This window comes from Diadema setosum, chromosome 19, assembly GCF_964275005.1.
Source record: "Diadema setosum chromosome 19, eeDiaSeto1, whole genome shotgun sequence".
Classification (NCBI taxonomy): domain Eukaryota; kingdom Metazoa; phylum Echinodermata; class Echinoidea; order Diadematoida; family Diadematidae; genus Diadema; species Diadema setosum.
In genome coordinates, this window is record NC_092703.1 from 9,414,158 (window position 1) to 9,433,144 (window position 18,987).

General features: G+C 38.1%; 2 protein-coding genes across 2 annotated transcripts; one reads left to right on the forward strand and one right to left on the reverse strand.

Annotated features, from left to right (window-relative positions):
- The first annotated feature begins 205 nt into the window (after positions 1–205).
- LOC140243064 (uncharacterized) lies at positions 206–8,233 on the forward strand. The gene is made up of 8 exons (XM_072322801.1): positions 206–480; positions 2,742–2,799; positions 3,238–3,290; positions 3,836–3,964; positions 4,516–4,721; positions 5,919–5,996; positions 6,226–6,442; positions 7,316–8,233. The coding sequence occupies exons 1-8, from the start codon at positions 285–287 to the stop codon at positions 7,360–7,362; spliced, it is 984 nt and encodes a 327-aa protein (XP_072178902.1). The 5' UTR covers positions 206–284; the 3' UTR covers positions 7,363–8,233.
- A 4,483-nt stretch (positions 8,234–12,716) lies between these two features.
- Positions 12,717–17,961, reverse strand: LOC140242990 (calmodulin-alpha-like). The gene is made up of 5 exons (XM_072322730.1): positions 17,938–17,961; positions 16,807–16,837; positions 15,568–15,711; positions 13,589–13,715; positions 12,717–12,876 (listed from the first exon to the last, which is right to left on the reverse strand). Exons 1-5 carry the CDS (start codon positions 17,959–17,961, stop codon positions 12,717–12,719), a joined length of 486 nt encoding a protein of 161 aa, XP_072178831.1.
- Positions 17,962–18,987: the final 1,026 nt, after the last annotated feature.

Genomic DNA, 18,987 nt, shown 5'->3' on the forward strand with positions numbered 1-18,987 from the left:
GGTAAGATTCTTTCACCCGGGGGCGCTGTCTGTCAATACTTTGATAACCGGTAGTGGACCTGCACGATCCATTCGCAGCAGATGTACCCATAGGGTGGGGCTTATTTCGTCCTCCGCCCCTCGGCTCGGTCTTCCGGTATTCCGTTCGTCTCTTCATCCGCAACTGTAACATTATACACGGTGCAGGCACTCGCTGGTTTTTGTTTCTGATATTTCTCGTGATTTTACTTTCAAAACCTACTTCTGGTATAATAAAAAGGAAGAGAAAGTTATTATAAAAAAACATGTCCGAGGCAGATAACAAGTTATGCGTGGTGGTGTTACTGGTGTGTTGCGTCTTCATCATCGCGACGGCTGGACTCGTCCTAGGAGCTCTTAGCCTCGCCCAGATCGGGCTGAACGGCTCCGGAGGGGCGGCAGCCGAGTACCACATCTACGCTCAGACCAGCGACGGCTCGGGAGGCAGCGTCTCTGCATCAGGTTTGAAAATATAATTCATTTATTATAGGATAAGGGACGAAAATATGTTCTCTTGTATATAACCAAATTAACGGTGATGGTAATTGTAATGATGATGATGATGGCGATGATGATGATGATGATGTTGTTGACGATTGCGATGCCGATGAAAGTAGGCCTACTTTTTTGTTGTTCTGTTCAACTTAATCATCCCTGCCTTTGTTATCATCACCATCTCATTTGTAACTGTCGTGGTCGTAATCATGTACAGCTGTTCTTGTCGAAAATGAGGATAGTGACCACGATCACCACCTTCACCACCCCGTTGTCTTCATTGTCGTCGTCGTCATCATCACATCACCATCATTATCACCACGGACCACCATCATCTCCATCACCATCATCATCATCATCATCATTATCGTCTCCATCACCACCACCACCACCACCACCACCATCATCATTATCATCACAATTATCATCATTATCATCATCATTACCATCGTCATCATCGCTTGTTGTCATCAGCTGGGGTAGATCCGGATCACGATTATTGAGATGATGACCAGCATTACAGTAATTACTTACATCACAGGAAAGAGACGACAGACAAAATTTAATGCAACCAAAGTTTGAGTCTTCTCACACAAACTGTCCCACCAGGATTTTTCAAGAATACTTCACATGTTATTATCTTTGGGTTTGTCTTTGTTTTTGTCTTGTTTTTGTTTTTTGTTTTCTGTTTTTTGTTTTGTTTTCATTTGGTGTCCAACTCTTTCTGTGCCAATGAGTCAAAGGTCAAATGTCAAAAGTCAAAATGTGCACAAATTTCACACACTGACACCTATGGACAGGAAATTCACGCGGCATGCAGAGGGCCAAATGCTCACAAAGTTGATATGACGTGTATCCCATGGTTGCCATAGTAACGTATAAGCTCAGTCTGTCATTGGAGACGCGCACCATGCACAGTCGACGAGAATCAAGGCGCAAATACAATACTCTGGTATCACTATAAATGGGAAAGGTGTCATCAACTTTAGCAAGTTACCATTGTCTGATAGGCCCTAACTGTAATGAATATGGAGAATTGCTTATTTGTTTCAGTTTTCTTTCTTATCAATCTTTATTGTGATGCAGCTAACAATTCGAACCGTGAAATAATTCGGCTCTTTGGACATGGAATATTAAAGTTTTTACCACATAGCCTACTCACTCCAGATAATACACCTCTGAATTTCGGTCATGCAAAAAAAAAAAAAAATATTTATCTGCTTAGGAATGTCTATCCCAACATTTACAGTAGACCAGAATCAATGAATAGGCCCTTTGGATCTGTGCACACATCTACGGAGGTGCAGAATATCCCCTATTACATAATAACTCCATCCTATCCATAGACTTACGGTCTTGGGTCTTCATTTTTGAAAAAAACTAAATCTTCTTGCTGCTGTTTAACAATCATCTTTGCTCAGCAGATGATCACCTAGAACGTGAAAACACGCACGGAGGAATAATCGTCCTTTCGCAAACTTTCACCGCAACCGCATGATCACACTCCATTTTTTTCGTTTTAGGATCACCGTCCAAGTCAAGCTCCCTAGCTGTTGGCTGCCCCCCCCCCCCCCCGTGTTTTTTTTTTCTACCTCCTTATTTATGATTACAATATATCACTTCTTTGATGCCATTGATTTCGCTGATTTCATTATGGTAATGACTATTTTTAAACATTGAATTGTATCTTTCACTTTCTGTATCTCGCGAAAACACAGAAGAAAAAAAAAATGATACCAAAACTAAACCAAACCACAAAAGTGACAAGCCAAGAACAATTATTAGAGAGGTGTTAACGACGACTAGTGTGGGAAATATTCCAAGGTATACCTTCAAGCCTATTGAGCCCCTCACCAAGAATCAATTCAGAGTTGAACTCGAAAGGTGAAAGACAATAGGAGCGGCTTCGTGTTTTATCGATCGCATTTTGCAGACATCGCTGGCTCCAAACCGCAGTACACTTTATTTAGAAATCTTCTTTAGAGGGATAGGGATAACTCAATAAGGATCTGTTCTGCAAATTATAACACGTCTTGAGCCAAATTAAAGATACAAAGTTAATAATGATGACCTGAATTACAATGTATAGAAACTTAAACTACAACAGTCACTTTTCTACTCTTTTCACTCTTTCTTTTATCTTTCATTCTGTCTTTCTTTTTTTTCCTTGGGTGTCTTCTTGTTTTGTCTTGTTTGGCTCTCCCTTCCCTCTCTCTCTCTCTTTGCAGACAGTGACGATGTGTGGCTGTTTGCTATCGGCGATTATGACAACAACGTGGAGTATCTGTAAGTAATTAACAGAGTTGACGCGATGGAATGGAAATTATTGTCACTTGAAAGTTGACCGTTCGAAGTTATATGTGTTTACCAATAAACTTTCATATATAGGGTAGCCTACATTATGAAAGTATACCCGAGTGTTCTCAATCGTGTCAGTTGTGTGGATGTTTGTTTGTCATGGAACTGATTTGTGTTATGTCTTTCTAAAAAAAAAAATGGAAAAAAAAATGAATTGAGTTGAATTGAACTTTAAAGATGACATTATGAACAATGCATCTTTAACAGTTTGCATTTAACTAGCGAGATCGTAAAATTGTGACATATTGCGATATATATATATAATTGTTAGACAGACGACAGATTTGATATTGTGATTTAGGTTGTTACTGACTACGGTTTGCTTGTTTGTTTATTTAATTTCTCTTTTTTTGTTTCCTTTTCTAGGGACCCAGATTCTTATCAGGTCAAAGGTTACAATGCGGACATCGTAGATGCAGGTAGCTACTCGTATATGATACATATTTGATATAATGTGCACAAAACTTTGGCTAATTTTCTTATTTTTCATATATTTTTCTGGCTCATCATGGGCTAAAATCAATAGAAAAACGGAAAGTATGTTTGGTAACATGTAACAATGATAGATGTATGCACATTGATCTTTGACACAAAGCAATGACTTTCATTTGAAATGATATGTTCATTTATAATGTATGCATTAAATTTTTGTTGTCGATACGAGTTTAAGGAAAACAAAATGTACATTATATATATATATATATATATATACACATACATACATACGAAACTAAGTATTCAATATAATTTTGTTATTGGGAATGAAGGAAACAGACCCTAAAAACTGGCTGGCATGCACTCATATCACTTTACAGAAACAAATCTCTCTGCACCTTTGATGGCAGTGAGAGAAATAAGGCGGGGGGGGGGGGGGTGAGACAGTACCTTTTTTGTCTGAAATATTCTCCCCTTTTATTTAGTAAATTGCCGGTACTAATTTTCACGTTCTATTACTGTTTGATAGTCTGTGATATCGCGAACAAGAACTGCGAGCTGGTGTGGGACGTGTACGGCAACTGCTGGGACACTACCGCCGGGGAGCGGGGCCGGGGAGGCGTTGGACTGATGGCACGGTATTACACTGCCTGCACCGGTAAGTTTGACTTACCTACAAGATGGAAATGAAATCAACCGAACTCATTCATGTCAACAAGACAAGAATTAGAGCATGGATAGTTTCTGTCAAATGGATTAGCAGATGATTTGACCCACTGTTCCACAAATTGTCTTTAAATTATATATGGAAATACAGCAGAAACTTACAGGACAGAAATTATTATATATATTTTTTGCTCATTTCAGAATCTTTGTTTTCAACAAAATAAAGTGTATAACGAACATCAGTAGCTTGTTACCCAATTGAGCTTACTTCCTACTTTTCATTGCCTGTATGATTCAAACAGGAAGTTTGAGGAAGTAGAATATCAAAAAGGAGATCACGTTCAAAAATATCTATCATAAAGACTCTAATACTTTTTAAGTGTTGCTATCGTTCATGCTTATTCATACATAACTTTGAGGCCTGAAAACTGAAAATGATTTAGGTGGCAAAAGTCTACTTTTCATCACTGCGCATTAAAAGTGTGTTCATCCAATTTCCCATCAGTCATTTTTCTCATTATGCTATTCTTGGACTTTTACCAGGTTGGGTCCAGACGTACGAACGTCTCCTCACTTTCGACTTCACGCGCCCTTTCTCGCAGAAGAGCCAGGTCGCCCTCTACGCCAAGATCGGTAGCAGTCAGTCGTACGCCGATCTCTCTGCGGCCCGCGTCGGATTTCTCGGCACGTGGTTCACGGACGCGACCTGCCTCGCGCGTTACGTCTCAGACACCACCTTTCCCATTGCGGTATGACCTTGAATGAAGTGATTTCCATGACATCCCCTATTCTAATTTTAGCCTGTTGTTGTCTCAAACAAGTTAGACTAATTGCTTTCAAGCCACCTTTTCTATCTCTAGATTTTCAGCAGGCGCAAATTCAACCCAAAAATGGTGTTGTTTTTTCGACATTAGGCCGTCAGACGTTTTGTTAATAACGGGTTCAAACACATTTTCACACTGATTTCAAAATTAAATGTTTATCACCATCTTGTACCATTTTTGTTTCTTTTGAATAATGGCTAAGTTTCTCGTCCCTGCCAAAGCGAATGAAATATTATTCTTGCACAATTACGGACAGGGTAAGAAAGTGTTGACCCTTGAGTTGTTGGATCGTGATTATAAAGTATTCAGATAATGACTTTCTCTTATTTATGATTCCATTGCGTTCTCTCTCACTTGTAAGTCTGAAACAAGTATCCGAACATTTCGCATATTATTGCACTACATTGAATATACCCGACTTTATTGCGTGATATGTACAAGGCCGCAGCAACAATAACAAAAAGAAACACACAAATAAGATAATAATGATAATAATAATAATAATAATAATAATAATAATAATAATAATAATAATAATAATAATAATAATAATAATAATAAGAATAAGAATAATAAGAATAATAATAATAATAAGAACAATAATAATAATAATAATAATAATAATAATAATAATAATAATAATAAAAGACAGCGCGCCTTTTCCACTGGATACAGCGTTAAGCACTATGACATGTCATCCCTGGTCGCCATAAGAGATAAAATATAGGCCTATACAAAATACCAGGCAGCGACAGTACAAGTCCAGTGCACATATAAGGACATCAAAATAAATAAGTCTTCAGGCTTTGTTTGAAATGATCAATTTAGTGTTGGTGATGATTTGAGAAGAGGAGGGAGCTTATTCCACAGCCTTGGAGCAGAAGATGAGAAAGCTGCATCGCCAGCTAGTTTTTTCGTGTGTGTGATGGCAAAAACCACCGCTGTTCAACTGTCAATGTATCAATGTCAAAATTGATGATAGGGCATTTTTGGATGGATCTTTTAATATGTCAAACAGCATGATGAAAAAAGAATCAAGAAAAGAAACATGATTACGCTTTTTTTTTACTGTGTCAATAATATTGTTAAAATCTTACTATGGTCTAACTGTGTCGCTTCTAGGGCGCGGACCTTCCCGATGATCGTCAAACGGTGTTCTCCAGCGCAGACGATCTCATTGTGGCGCTAAACACTAACCAGGTAAGTGGAGCTCACCTTGATCTCGTATTCTGGACTGATGAAGAGGCTTCAAATCTTGTGTGATAGGCTTTCATTACCTTGAAATGAAGAGTGCTACAACATACTTAAAGATAGACTTAACGGAAGACAAAAATAAAGATGTGACTTCCGATCTCTTTTTCTAAACTCACAAATTAACTGAAATCGTCACCACTACTATCATGTCTATATCTATTGGGAAACCATGCAGATCGATGTCGTGTTCAGCCCGAAGCTGCCGCAACTTGATGCCAGCCTCCAGCGAATCTCTCCGGACGACATCTCCAACAACTGCGAAGCGGCTGGCGGAAGCATGATGACGTCGAAGGCCAACAAGGAGTTCATCAGGTGGTGGGACGATGCCTTTGCTAGACTCATCACCACCAGCCGCTACAACACAATCTGTCAGAACATTCTACGAGAGCACGGTGAGCCATTACATCGTGAAAATGGAATGCTTACAACTGTAGACAATAAAATTGTTAAAAAACATACTAGAGTAAGTACATTCCTGCCTGATGGGACCTTGGACTAGCAAGGTAAAGTGAAAAAAAAAATCTAGATTTACGCTTTTATACTGCTTTTGTTTATTTTTTTCTCTCTCTCTTGCACTTAAACTAAAACTAAACTCCGCTTTTTTTCGGAGGGTCAACAGTGGGTGCAATAATGTGGAACAAAGTTTACGCGGTTATAGCCTGTAGAGAAATGAATTGATTGAAACAACAGACGACGAGTCTGTTAAACCACGGCCTTTCACCTTCCTGGTTGAACCACTTTTTAGCATGTGGATGACCAACGGTGGCATTATATGTCTGTACTGATTTGCCATATTGATGTGTCGCCAACTAGGCTGACATAGATTCAATAAGTTAGTATGTCATTGATCATCCTAGAGCAAGTTTGGGGCGCAGTGGTGAGTACTGCGTCTATACGAAAGGCAGAGTTCGTGGAATGCACGCAGTCCTCATTCTATTGTGGTAATCATCATGATAATGATTTTGATGATCATCGTTATTATTGTTAGTATCGTTACTACTGCTATCATTGTTGTCATCATCAATATTACAACTACTCTAATTACTACTCCTCCATCGTCATGGTTGAAATTAATAATCATCATTCTTTATTTACTCATTACAATGGTAATATCGGAACTGAAAGTATAAACAGAAGGCAAACTTCATCTGAACGATTTCAGATTTGCTGAGGATAGTTTGTTTGTTGTTGCTATTTTTTTTTACATGTGCTACAATGACTATTATGAAAACAAACGTGTCCTTTTTTCCCTCCTACGTTTATAGGAGACATCGCGGGGAACGCCCCAGAAGATATTTGCATCGGTTACTGAACCACCCGATGGCGCCCATCTAACGAATAGGGATGGACTGCACGGTAGGCAGACCACGCCCACCCCTTTCACGGTCGACCGCCGCACTGCTTTCGCACAGGATTGTAGAGTCACTTTGGGCCAACCGGTGCACCTGATTGGCTAATGAACAATTTGTCATTATCTGTTTTATAAAATTGTTGAAATGCTACGTTTTGTTGAAATAGCGGGTCAGTATACAAGAATAATACAATGTCTCCCTGAAAGCGATAGCCACAAACTTTATTTGTGAAAAGCATTAAGCTTTATTGCACTGTACCTCCGAGCACAATGCCATCATTTTCCCATGTTCTGAGAAATCAGCCATTTTAATCATCAAATAAGATATTTGTTAGATGTTAGTGAATTGTTGAATAAACATCACAGCAAATTACGTACAGCAGCTTAAAGGCCAATCTATAGTGATAGGGGTTTCTGTTGAATAGTATTTGTAACATAAACTGTCATGTTATTTGCTATCCCAACAACAATAAATTGGTAACACCCCTTTTTTTAATTCCTGAACCTAGCGCTGCTTGGTATTTTCACAAGAAGTGGAAGATGATTAAGTAATGAAAGTTTTTAGGAATTATACATATGTTCCTCAGTTAATATTGTTGCTAGTATCACCATAACAATTTCCATTATTGCTACCATTATTGCAACCAGTAACGTTATCAGTATTTTATTGAAATATTCATTAAATGAAGTACATATTTATATTCTATTCGTATTTCTCATTTTAGTGATATTGACAAAGGAGTTTTAAATCATTTTACCTAGATATTACCGGAGTTAGGTTTGTCATTATTTTACTCGAGATATCTCCTATCAGAAACGAGTGCATTTTGTATAGGAGGAAAAAAAATGCGACTTAGAGAATTAGACAGATTTTGTTGTGTAAATGTTGTTGTTGTTTTAAAGAACGAAAGGACAAAAGAACAAAAAGGACAAAAGAACAAAAAAGAAAGGACAAAATAACAAAAGTTTTAAAAGAACAAAAGTTGTGTAAATGTTTGAAGATTTTCTGTTGTGTAGATTTTTCCCCTATTTTAGAATGTTAGAACGGGAGTGAAGTTTCCCTAGGAATGATTAAAAAACAACAACAATTGTCATAGCACTCAGTTCCGTTGTTTCGTGAGCCATTGAAAGCCACTGTATTGCCTATCATAGTATCGTGTGGTAAAGTATTTCATTTGCGTAATAGGATGTTGCGTTGCTGTGCCCCATGCAACTTCGATTTTATTTTTCGACATTCCTCTATACAAGAATGAAGAAGAAATGATTACTTTTGACAACCTCAAACAAGTTTTTCTATCTCAAATATAATAGATTGAACACAAGCTTTTACCAGTAGTGAAGCAAAAATATCCAAACGACACACATACCATCTGCAGTCGTTGTTTTCACTTTATCCTCCCCATTCCCATATTTTCTTACACAAATGTACGCACACACACAAACATGCAACATACATCCAGCCACACATTATTTCTTTCTCTATTCATCTTTTTATTTCATCTCATAATGTCTGTCACCAAAGTGTCACCGTGGATACATAATAATGTACAATGCATATTATATGTAGAATCTATTATACATAATTTGTGTGTGTGTGCGTGTGTGTGTGTGTGTGTGTGTGAGTATGTGTGTGTGCATGTGTATGTATCTTACAAGAAATACGTCGTCTGCGAGTCAAATACTTATAGCATAAGAAAGTAGACCAACATCTTTACCACCCATTGTCTGTTTGTGCGTGCTTTATTGTCATGTTATCAATTTGTATGATCAATCGATCTTTTACACGGGGATTTCTCCGGTTTGCTGTGTTTCAATCTTGTTTTCTCGTTGTTTTTATTGTCCAGTTTTTTCTGTTCGGCATTCCACAGAACATGATTAGCCTATGGCACATTACACTATATTTCAATTACCAGGCAATGCAGAAGGCAAGATTCACATGGACACGTTTTGTTAGGAACCGAAAGAAAAAAAAAAAAGATAACAATTTTCTTTACACGTTTGACGTGTTTGAATTAAATTGGTCTGGGCTTTTCGATTTCATTTACATCTATGTACGTGCAAATTGTAAATACAAAAATGCAACATAAGGAATCGATCATGGACATTCACTATCAACAACTGGATGGAAGACTAACTACAACCCCAGAGTACTGCTGTATAATACTACTAAGCCTTCATCCAAATAATAGCCAGTCAGCTTGAAGAATGCCTTATAGTTACCACAAAAGCAGCGACATTACGATTACTATTGCAGAAAATATCTACAACGGAGCCCGAGAGAAACTTTTTGACACATGTATGGATTCCCCATCCCATTTTCATGATTCTTTTCAGAACTTTTTGCACGAATATTCGCCCTCCTCTCCACCTTCCCCATTCCCACTCTCCTCCCCCTCCTCTCTATCTTTCCCTTCATCTCCACCTGATTTCTAACAAAAGAATGCCCCTTTCATGTACAGTAACTTTCCGCCACCTTCTTTTTCATCATCTTCCAATTCAAAATGGTTCCATATTTTCACATCAGCCAGTAAAGTTCACCGTTATAACACCACTGTCTACCAATTTCTGACCACATCTGTTACTGTCCAATGACGAATGACCAAGCAATTATGGATCTATGATAACTATACTCCATCAATTTCTGGAAGCACTGTGGTGTGGAAACTGTTTTTATAGAACTCTTGGTTCGTAAAGAGAATGGTCTAGGGTTCGAATCCTGTTCGATGCTTATATCACAAGACAATACACAATATCATTATGCTTCAGATGATGTCATTCTTCATTCAGATACATCAACGGGTTCCTCTCAATGTAAAGGTGATAAAAAGAGGTGGAACCCTTGACTGATGAGTGCAAACATTAATGAGACCACATTATGATACGAGTATATCCTCTTTAAAAAATGTGTCATATTGTATAAACAATTATTTCTGAGGCCATTGTCCTCGTCAAGCGTTTGCTTGTGATGATGGTCTCCTGAAATTCTGTTATATATATTCAGAGTTGCTTTATTTGTCTTTTAAAGGGCAGATGCATGTGATTATTAGGTCTGTGTATGCATAAAATGTGCATAAAACGCATAAAACACCTGCTCGTCTTCATTTTCCATTATCATGGAATAATGTCTTATATACTTGAATTAATCACCTACATGTTTCAACTGTTCGATTCATATATTTATACTCGAGTAATTTATTAAATTGACTTTGTGTTACATTTATGTATGAAAAAAGAAATTCAGAAATCAATCAATCAATCAATTTATCAATCAATCAATCAATCATAACCGAGCTTTTCTAATAATCACTGATTAGTCAGTCAGTCAGTGACTCTCTTCGAATGAATCCGTCTTCTTTCTTTAGTTGCCTGCGTTTTTTTTTTTTTTTTTTGTGAAAAACCCACATCTTCATCAAGAGTCAATCTTTCGAGTCGAAAATCGATGTTTGCACACTTTAGATTTCCCGGACAGATAAGTTTTATGGTAAAGACTTGATAGCTTGCCTCTGTACGTAGCTTAATTTTCCCACACTGGTTTTACCTAACGAAGTTGGCTTCTTATACATTTCAACAGATAAGCCGACAAATTCCATCATGCGTCAAAGTTTCCATCATAATGTGTCGGTCCAACCACCCTTCCAACACCACATCCCCATTACAGGCATATTCGACGTGCCCGCTATCGCACATTTCTTTTTTTCGTCCATGAAATTTGAAGGTAAGGATTCACACACGCTTAAGGAAACCATTTTCCTGTCAAAATTGGCTTCATTCTGCTTTCTCTGGCTTCATGATTAACCTTCATGCGCTGTGGTTTAAAGTGGTGTGGGATGATCGAGTCCGCCTCGGTGTACTACCAACATCGCGAAGTCGCGCGTACTCTGTGACGTAAGCAAAGATCAGGGCGAAATTCCGTCGAACGACAGTAGTATCATTTGCCCTTTCCTCAGTCAGTGCCAGTATGTTGCATGCTTACACCGATCGTGCTCATTAACAACTTTAGACGATTATTTAGAGAAGTCTAATGAGCGTTTGGATGAGCCTTAAATGTGACGTTTCCATTGGCGGTGGTGACCCATCACGTGTTACATTTCAATCATCGTCCGCGTAAACTCTAAATGGAGACAAAACGAAAGAAGAATTAAGGATCAAGACATGAAATCGAATGTGCGTAAATTTAATACAAACTGTATACATGGATGATGTTACTTTTTCATTTCATTTAAACGAAACTGAAATAACATTAGATTTGAAATAATGAGGACTTCTAATCTTCCGATGAATGTTGGGGAAGTTATCAAATTGAGATTCAATTCAACGGAGCTCTTATGTACAATTTTGAAAACACGCCTGGAGCAACTTTGAAAGGGTTTTTTTACAGACTGTGCCGCAATACACAATTAGTTTTAGTAATAGCAAGAGATCATGAAAATCTCAAGTCTGGAAATTAAACTAGGGGCACGACTTTATGCTGGAAGTAGGTGTAACTTGAGGTTAAGGATCACCGTCTGAACATAACTAAGAAATTTGGTGGAGATGAGTAGACAGTCTCACGTTTTAGACCATTACCTGAGAATTGGCAAAGACGGAGAAAAGACTTCTAACAAAACAAAGCAAAAAACAACAACAACAACAACACACGAATGATCCACTGCATTTTTTACATAAGTCATGTTCTACTGTTAGTCCTCATCGATCTTCCCAAACAATCAACAAACCGCTTTTCAAAACAGAGGATATACCTTTTCCACTCTAGAGTACAGGGCTGCATTATTTCGATGAAACACTTTTCACTTCTAGCAAAAGGAAGGATCATTATCGCTGCCATGGCAGAAAACTAAAGCCGAAACCAATCAGCTGAATGCAGTCAAGTTGTTAGTATGTAGTGACAGCAATTATTGTAGGGACCGCAGAACGTTGTGGTTGTTGTTGTGGTTATTATTATTATTATTATCATTATTAATATTGTTATTATTACCATTATTACTCTTATTATTATTATTATTATTATTATTATTATTAACATTTTTACTATTGTTGTTGTTGTTGTTATTGTTGTTTATTGGGTGGTCAAGGGCAGTGCTCATACTACCCCTATCGCTTCGACGGGAAGAATCGATGGGCGGAACCCTCGTAAATCATGCGTTTTGTTATGGGTTTTAACTGTCTTTATGATGTTTTTTTGTTGAAGAGCCAAAAGTGTGGGGATTCAAATCCTCCCTCCCCCCCCCCCCCGGTTCCACAGCCCATGTATAACTGACCCTTTCAGTGATTGCAAATTATCTGTATATGACTGAGCCCCTGGTCGTTCCCCGATCTTATGACAATCGACATAGCTCGGGGTGCTGTTCTACATGTTCACCTTCGTAGTTGACCTGGCCTTCGCCATTGACGTCGGCTTCCTCGATCATCTCTTCGATCTCGTCTTCCGTGAGGCCGCTGGCCACGGTGCTCATGATCGTCCTCAGATTAGTGACGCTGCGCGCGTCATTGGGGAGGTAGGAAAGAATGGGACGATCGTAAGTAAAGGATTGGGAATTTCGACGATATGTACACTTGGAATAGGGCCTACAATGACTGGTGGTATAGTTCTGCACATAATTTTTACACATCCAGCAATATCTCCAAAAGCTGGAAATCAGATAAGTTCATTTATATCTATTAATAGAGAACACCAATATTTTATGTCGCTTTGACGACAATACCGATGTGACATAATTCGACAAAGTTTTGAAAGCTCTATCATCTTCATGATGATTATGATATTACATAATCGATTTGTGATTTTTTGAGCGCACATGCCTTATAGCCTTTCTGCAAGGCAGGCCACGATTTGATAGTTGATATCACCGGGGCCTACTATGAACATACATGACGTACACAATCTGTGCATGGAATAGTTCATACCATGTGATATGATTATGATTCCAATGATAACCATTGAATTATATGCATTGTGAATACATGTCATGCGATCAGCACATGTAATTGTTATTTTTTTTTTTTGTAGCTCTTCACCAAGGTTTGAAACGCGGAAGCCTAGAGGAAGACTTACATTGTATAAGCGAAACCTATAGTCCCGTTGACTCTTCTAGCTGCAAGCTATTGCATGAATTGACTATGATACTGCGTGTGTCATCACGCTATATACCATGGTATCTACACAGGTGGATATCATGACTCCTATTACCTTATGAAACCGTTGCCATCCTTGTCGAAGACCCTGAAGGCCTCGATGATCTCGTCCGACGAATTGTCATCCGTCGTCGGTCTGGCCATCAGGGATAAGAAGTCTGTGAAGTCGATCTCACCGTTCCCTGACAAAGATGTTGGGATTTCAAAATCAAGGTCTCCTTATAACATCTTGAAATAGAACAGTCTGGTGTTTATATGCACAGTCAACGTTTTCCTGTTTTCACCCATCAAACCCCAGGAGAACTCGTGACAGAAACATCTTTTCATCACTAATTGGAATGACTTATATACCCGACTCCGTGAAAAACGCAAACATAACTGTTTTACCTTAAAGCTAACACACTTCTGCACATTATAACCCAATACATTCGGTAAACTAAAACAGTAATTTTTTTTTTTTTTTATAACTTTGTTCAGATTCTGGTTTCATTTCTGAAGTATTATTGTACTGATATTGGTGAAAAATTAAACATCCTATGCACGTACTGCACACGCACAACCCTGCCTTACATAATTATTTCTCCGCTACATACATTCTACAGAATCTACCTTTTGTGTGAGGTAAACCCGAGCTAAATTCACCATGAAGGCCGCCAGCTCAGTCAAGCTATTCTGCATCCTTGTCATCCTTGTCGAATCAAAATTTGTATTGCCTTTTTTATTCATACAGCCATAAATGTTTTATACAACGACTATGCTATAGTTACACCAGTTTTTACTTTTGTATTGCTCTTTGTAATTTAGTTGTTTGTATATTGTTTAGAATTCTTCACAACAATGTAATTCTTATTTTGTTTTGACTTGAGAAACATAATAAATGCGAACGAACAAATCTGGCACTTCTGATTTTAATCGCAATGGAGAAGAGTAGCTAAAACTGGACAGATCTTAATAAATTTGCATCAAATCAGAAAGGAAAAATAATGCGTAAAGGGGACAAGGAGCATTAAACTTTGTCCCCAATTCAGAGATATTCTTCGACCGAAGTAAATAATCTTCTTTATGAAACACCACCAATGAATAGTGATTAAGAGATACAGCACGATACCAGAGAAATGTGATTTCTTGACCTTGACGGGTTTAGGTACCATCTATTCAATAACTTTCCACAAATTCACTGTCACCGGGAAGATCTTTGGAGAGTTTACATTGTACCATGGTAAAAACTCCATGCAGTTTGATTAATCTTAGCATATTGTGGTTGTTAACTTAACAAGGTATTTCAGAGCCAGTCATGCAATTTAAAGAGGCATACGACTCTTAATGCAGTCCTTTCGTTCTTGATAATTTTATAGAGCACGATAAAAAATGGAATAGCATGAATCATACATCTTCATGAAGCAATCATATTGGTCATAATCACATGTACTATATTGCGACTCATAATCGCATGATTGGTGGCGATATAATCACCTGGTATAGTAAGAATCAACATTAGATGTATTAGATACAAATCTGCTCTACATTAAATTTTCAAAATTTCGTGTCATATTGTCGTAGAGTGGTAACGGAGCAGCAATCTTAACTTTCAAAGGGGAGAGCATTGTGTAACTGGTTAGTCTTCGGCGACGTAACACGTGACTTTTATCATCATTTGTGCGAAGTAACGCTAAGTAGGCCCTATGTAAAATTTAGACTTGGAACGTGGCACTCCACCTCACTACAGATCCACAGCGGGAACGAACACAGACACAGTGAAGAGTGAAGCCCTCGGAATCCATGAAACTGGAATGGGAATCATCTCACTCAAATGAAATGAGTTTCATGTTTGTGATGGATTCAGTATTTTTTATATTTTTGTTGAGTATTTTTTCCTTGTTCGCTCGGGTTTCATCTATTACAGTATGTAATCTAGTTGGTTGGGTAATTTTTTTTTTTCTGCGCACGCATCTGACTACATCGATTGCCAAAATCAGTCGCTTTTCCAATATTTCGCAAAATCTCTGACCGTTTTCTCGTTGCAAAATCCCTTACCGTCGACATCGATTTCGTTGACCATATCGCGGAGTTCGGCGGCGGACGGGGATTCCCCGAATGACGTCATGACTTCCTCCAACTCCTTGGTGGTAATGATGCCGTCGCCGTTGACGTCGAAGACGGCGAATGCCTCCCGGTACTCTGGGGATGAGAACAGCGACAAGGACGTGGGAAGCACGATTAGATAGGGCGAAACATGACGTCATGAGAAGGAAGCCATTGTAGTTCTTTCATACCGATACAAAGAAGCAACAGAAAGGCCGCTTGTTCAAAAAAAAAAAAAAAAATGACAAGGTGAAGAAATGCTCAAGCCCAGTCTGAGGTGTGCAACAGGCGAAGCCAGGGGCAGGGGACAAAAGTAATCTGACGATCTCATGACCACTCTCTGACGAATTACTAATAATCATATGACTTGGGTCATTGGGATGTAGATTTAGCCCATTTCTCTTGGGCCCTCAATTTCCAAGCTATAGCTGCCTCGATAAACTGGAGTGTTTGAGTCATTTATGTCTGCGCTTCGCTGATATACCTATCACCATGACAATTGTGTGTGATAAAGAGGTTTTCAGATTCAATTCAATTTCATTTTTTTTTTTCACAGAATATATTTTAAAAAGTTACAAATTATCCTGAATACACGTTGGTCGCATGCAATATGGAAATTAGGGGTAATTGAATGAAAGCACGTATACATTTCTATCAAATAAAACTTGTTGGACTATCTATGTTCTGAGAAAGAGATATTGGGTATCAACTAAACAGAGCAGCGCATTGTGTGGACAACTCATGTAATCGACGTAAAAACTTCCTTATGATTACAAAAGTAAATTGTGAAATATGAAACAAAAGAAAAACCATGAGTGGGCGTTACAGCTCGTTATTTTCTTTCAGTCACTATTGTTATCATCACTATTCACGACCGGCGCAAATGGGGGCTGGGGGTCTGACCACTTGGCTCCCTTTTCTTCTTCTTCTCCTTTTTTTTTTTTTTTTTTTTTGTCAGCTGATGGAACCCGGAAGTGGCACCAGAAATATAAAACTGCCCCAACTTTTAAAAACGCTGCTGTTATCATCGTCGTTATCATCGTCATCATTATCATCAATTTTTAATTTTGCATGGTGCTTGTAAATATCTAACATCACCATTTCAAACTTCAAATTGCTATCTTTATAAGTTAAAACAAAGAAAAATAAATAATAATAACAAATCCAACAATGTATTGGTGTCGTTCTTACCTTCGATTTGCTCTTCCGTTAAGCTGTCGGCCTAAAAGAGCAAAGAGAAAATTCGTGAACCACAAAAGCAACACTTTTGCATACGAAGAAAATCTTATTAAACGCGTCGTTAGATGTTGTTAAACGGTAAACATTTGGTTTACATGGATTGGCTTTCGAAAGAAGAAAAAATCCTACGCGGTTCACCTTCAATTAATTTTAGAGATAAATTAATAATGTAGATGAATGAAGTGTATACAGAAAGAGAAAGAAAAAGAAGAAGAGGAGGAGAAAGAAGAAAGAATGGAGGCTGAAAATAAGAATGCGCGTCGCTGGGGCGACAAGACCTCGTATCTACAAAATGTCAAATGTTCAGGAGAGCCAAAAAACATGGCGGCCAAAGCACTGTGGCGAATGGGATAGCCTTTCCTTTGACATGCCGTGGTGGCTTCATTTTTGGAGTAAGACAGTTGGGATTTGGACAGGACATCACTTAACCCATTATTTGACCATTAATTCCAAAAAGTCATTTTCACCAAAATTGCAGATACAAGGTCTTGTCACCCCAGCGACGCATTACTGATTTCTTCCTTTCATCTGCGTGTGTGTGCAATGGTGTGTGTGTGTGTGTGTGTGTGTGTGTGTGTGTGTGTGTGTGTTTGTGTGTTTGTGTGTACATGGCCTACTTATTTGTGTTCATTTCAATTTCAATCCAGTTCATCTTCATTCATATATAGTCTGTTGCTCTGTTGCAGATTGTGAAAGTGTTGACAACACAATGCACAGATGGTGTAGTAAAGATGCATCAGTCATCTTTATTTCCATTCTGACAAAATGATAATGCTCTACAAAATTGAACTATTCAAACTATACAAAAAAAAAAATGGAAGTGGAATGAGAGAGAAAAAATTCAAGGACCAGACAGGGAAACAAATCAAACATAACACAAAAAGTTGCAAGGCGACACACAAGATAATAGATTGGATTTATGAAGAAGTGTCCGCAAGAGAAAAACAATGGATAAAGGGAATCATAGGAAGAACTCAAATAAAGGTTGCAGACTGGTTTGAATAATTAAGATTTGTACTCTATACACTTATTCACACGTATAGTTCCGCGTTAAGAGCATTTTGTTCAGTACGAACTGTTTACCATCGCGCTGTTATCATCGGTCATAATTCTAGATCTACATCAAAAGTGTTACTGTGTAACAACAACATCCATGACAGTGATAACCCAATCCAAGTTGGTTGTGTCTGTCATTCTTTTTCTTGATATATCGCCCTTCACACGGGAGCTTCGATCTAAACCGTCTCTTCATGTGAAAAGTGTAAAAATTACGTGAAACATGCATACAACGACTTTAGATAGTACACTTGTATATCGACTGCACATACAGGCGATTACAATCAATACCAGCCGAACGGACGACCGCTGCGAACAAAATGGGCTATTATTACCATCCCAAGGGATTAGTTTTCGATTCCAGTAAACCGGTTTAACAACTACATTTTTGGTATATCGTAAACCATAACATTGTCCAATGCGGAGTGAACAGTAAAAGTATATAGATACTCACCATACTGTTGTTACGCTGAAATGACTCCTTTCTTAGAGGGATTATGTATTTCAATACTCTGTGTCAGTGCGATCTCACAACTTTATCTACATTCGCTTCAGAGCGGGCACCGAACCACCCGTATTATGATGAGCGCTACTTAACAAAGGTGTCATGTCTGCGAGTCTCACAACCCCCCCCCCCTTTTATCGTTCCGCATCAGTTCCTCTCAAAACATTTTTTTTTTTCAGAGAAGAGCAAAGTACACTTTAATTCAGTGCCCTTTGCAAGTGACTGACAAAACATATTTGTCAGGAATTACTCAGGATTGTGACGTTCTCTTTTTTTTTTCATGCAGGTGTATAGAGTTCAGGGGAAATATAAGAATAATCATACACATGTACTATGTTTTGAAATGAGACATTTATCAAGTATTGATAGTCAGTTTTCACAAAATTGTATAACTTTATTGACAAAATATTCACGAGTACTTTTGATGATTTATCTGTCGAAAACTCATCAACAAAATTAATGCACTGTAGCAAAACGTGAACATGTGAAATGGACAGATACAGCGAAATAGTGATAAATGGCAAATCAATATTAGGACCTAAATACTGAAGTTACGGATTGATGATGAATAT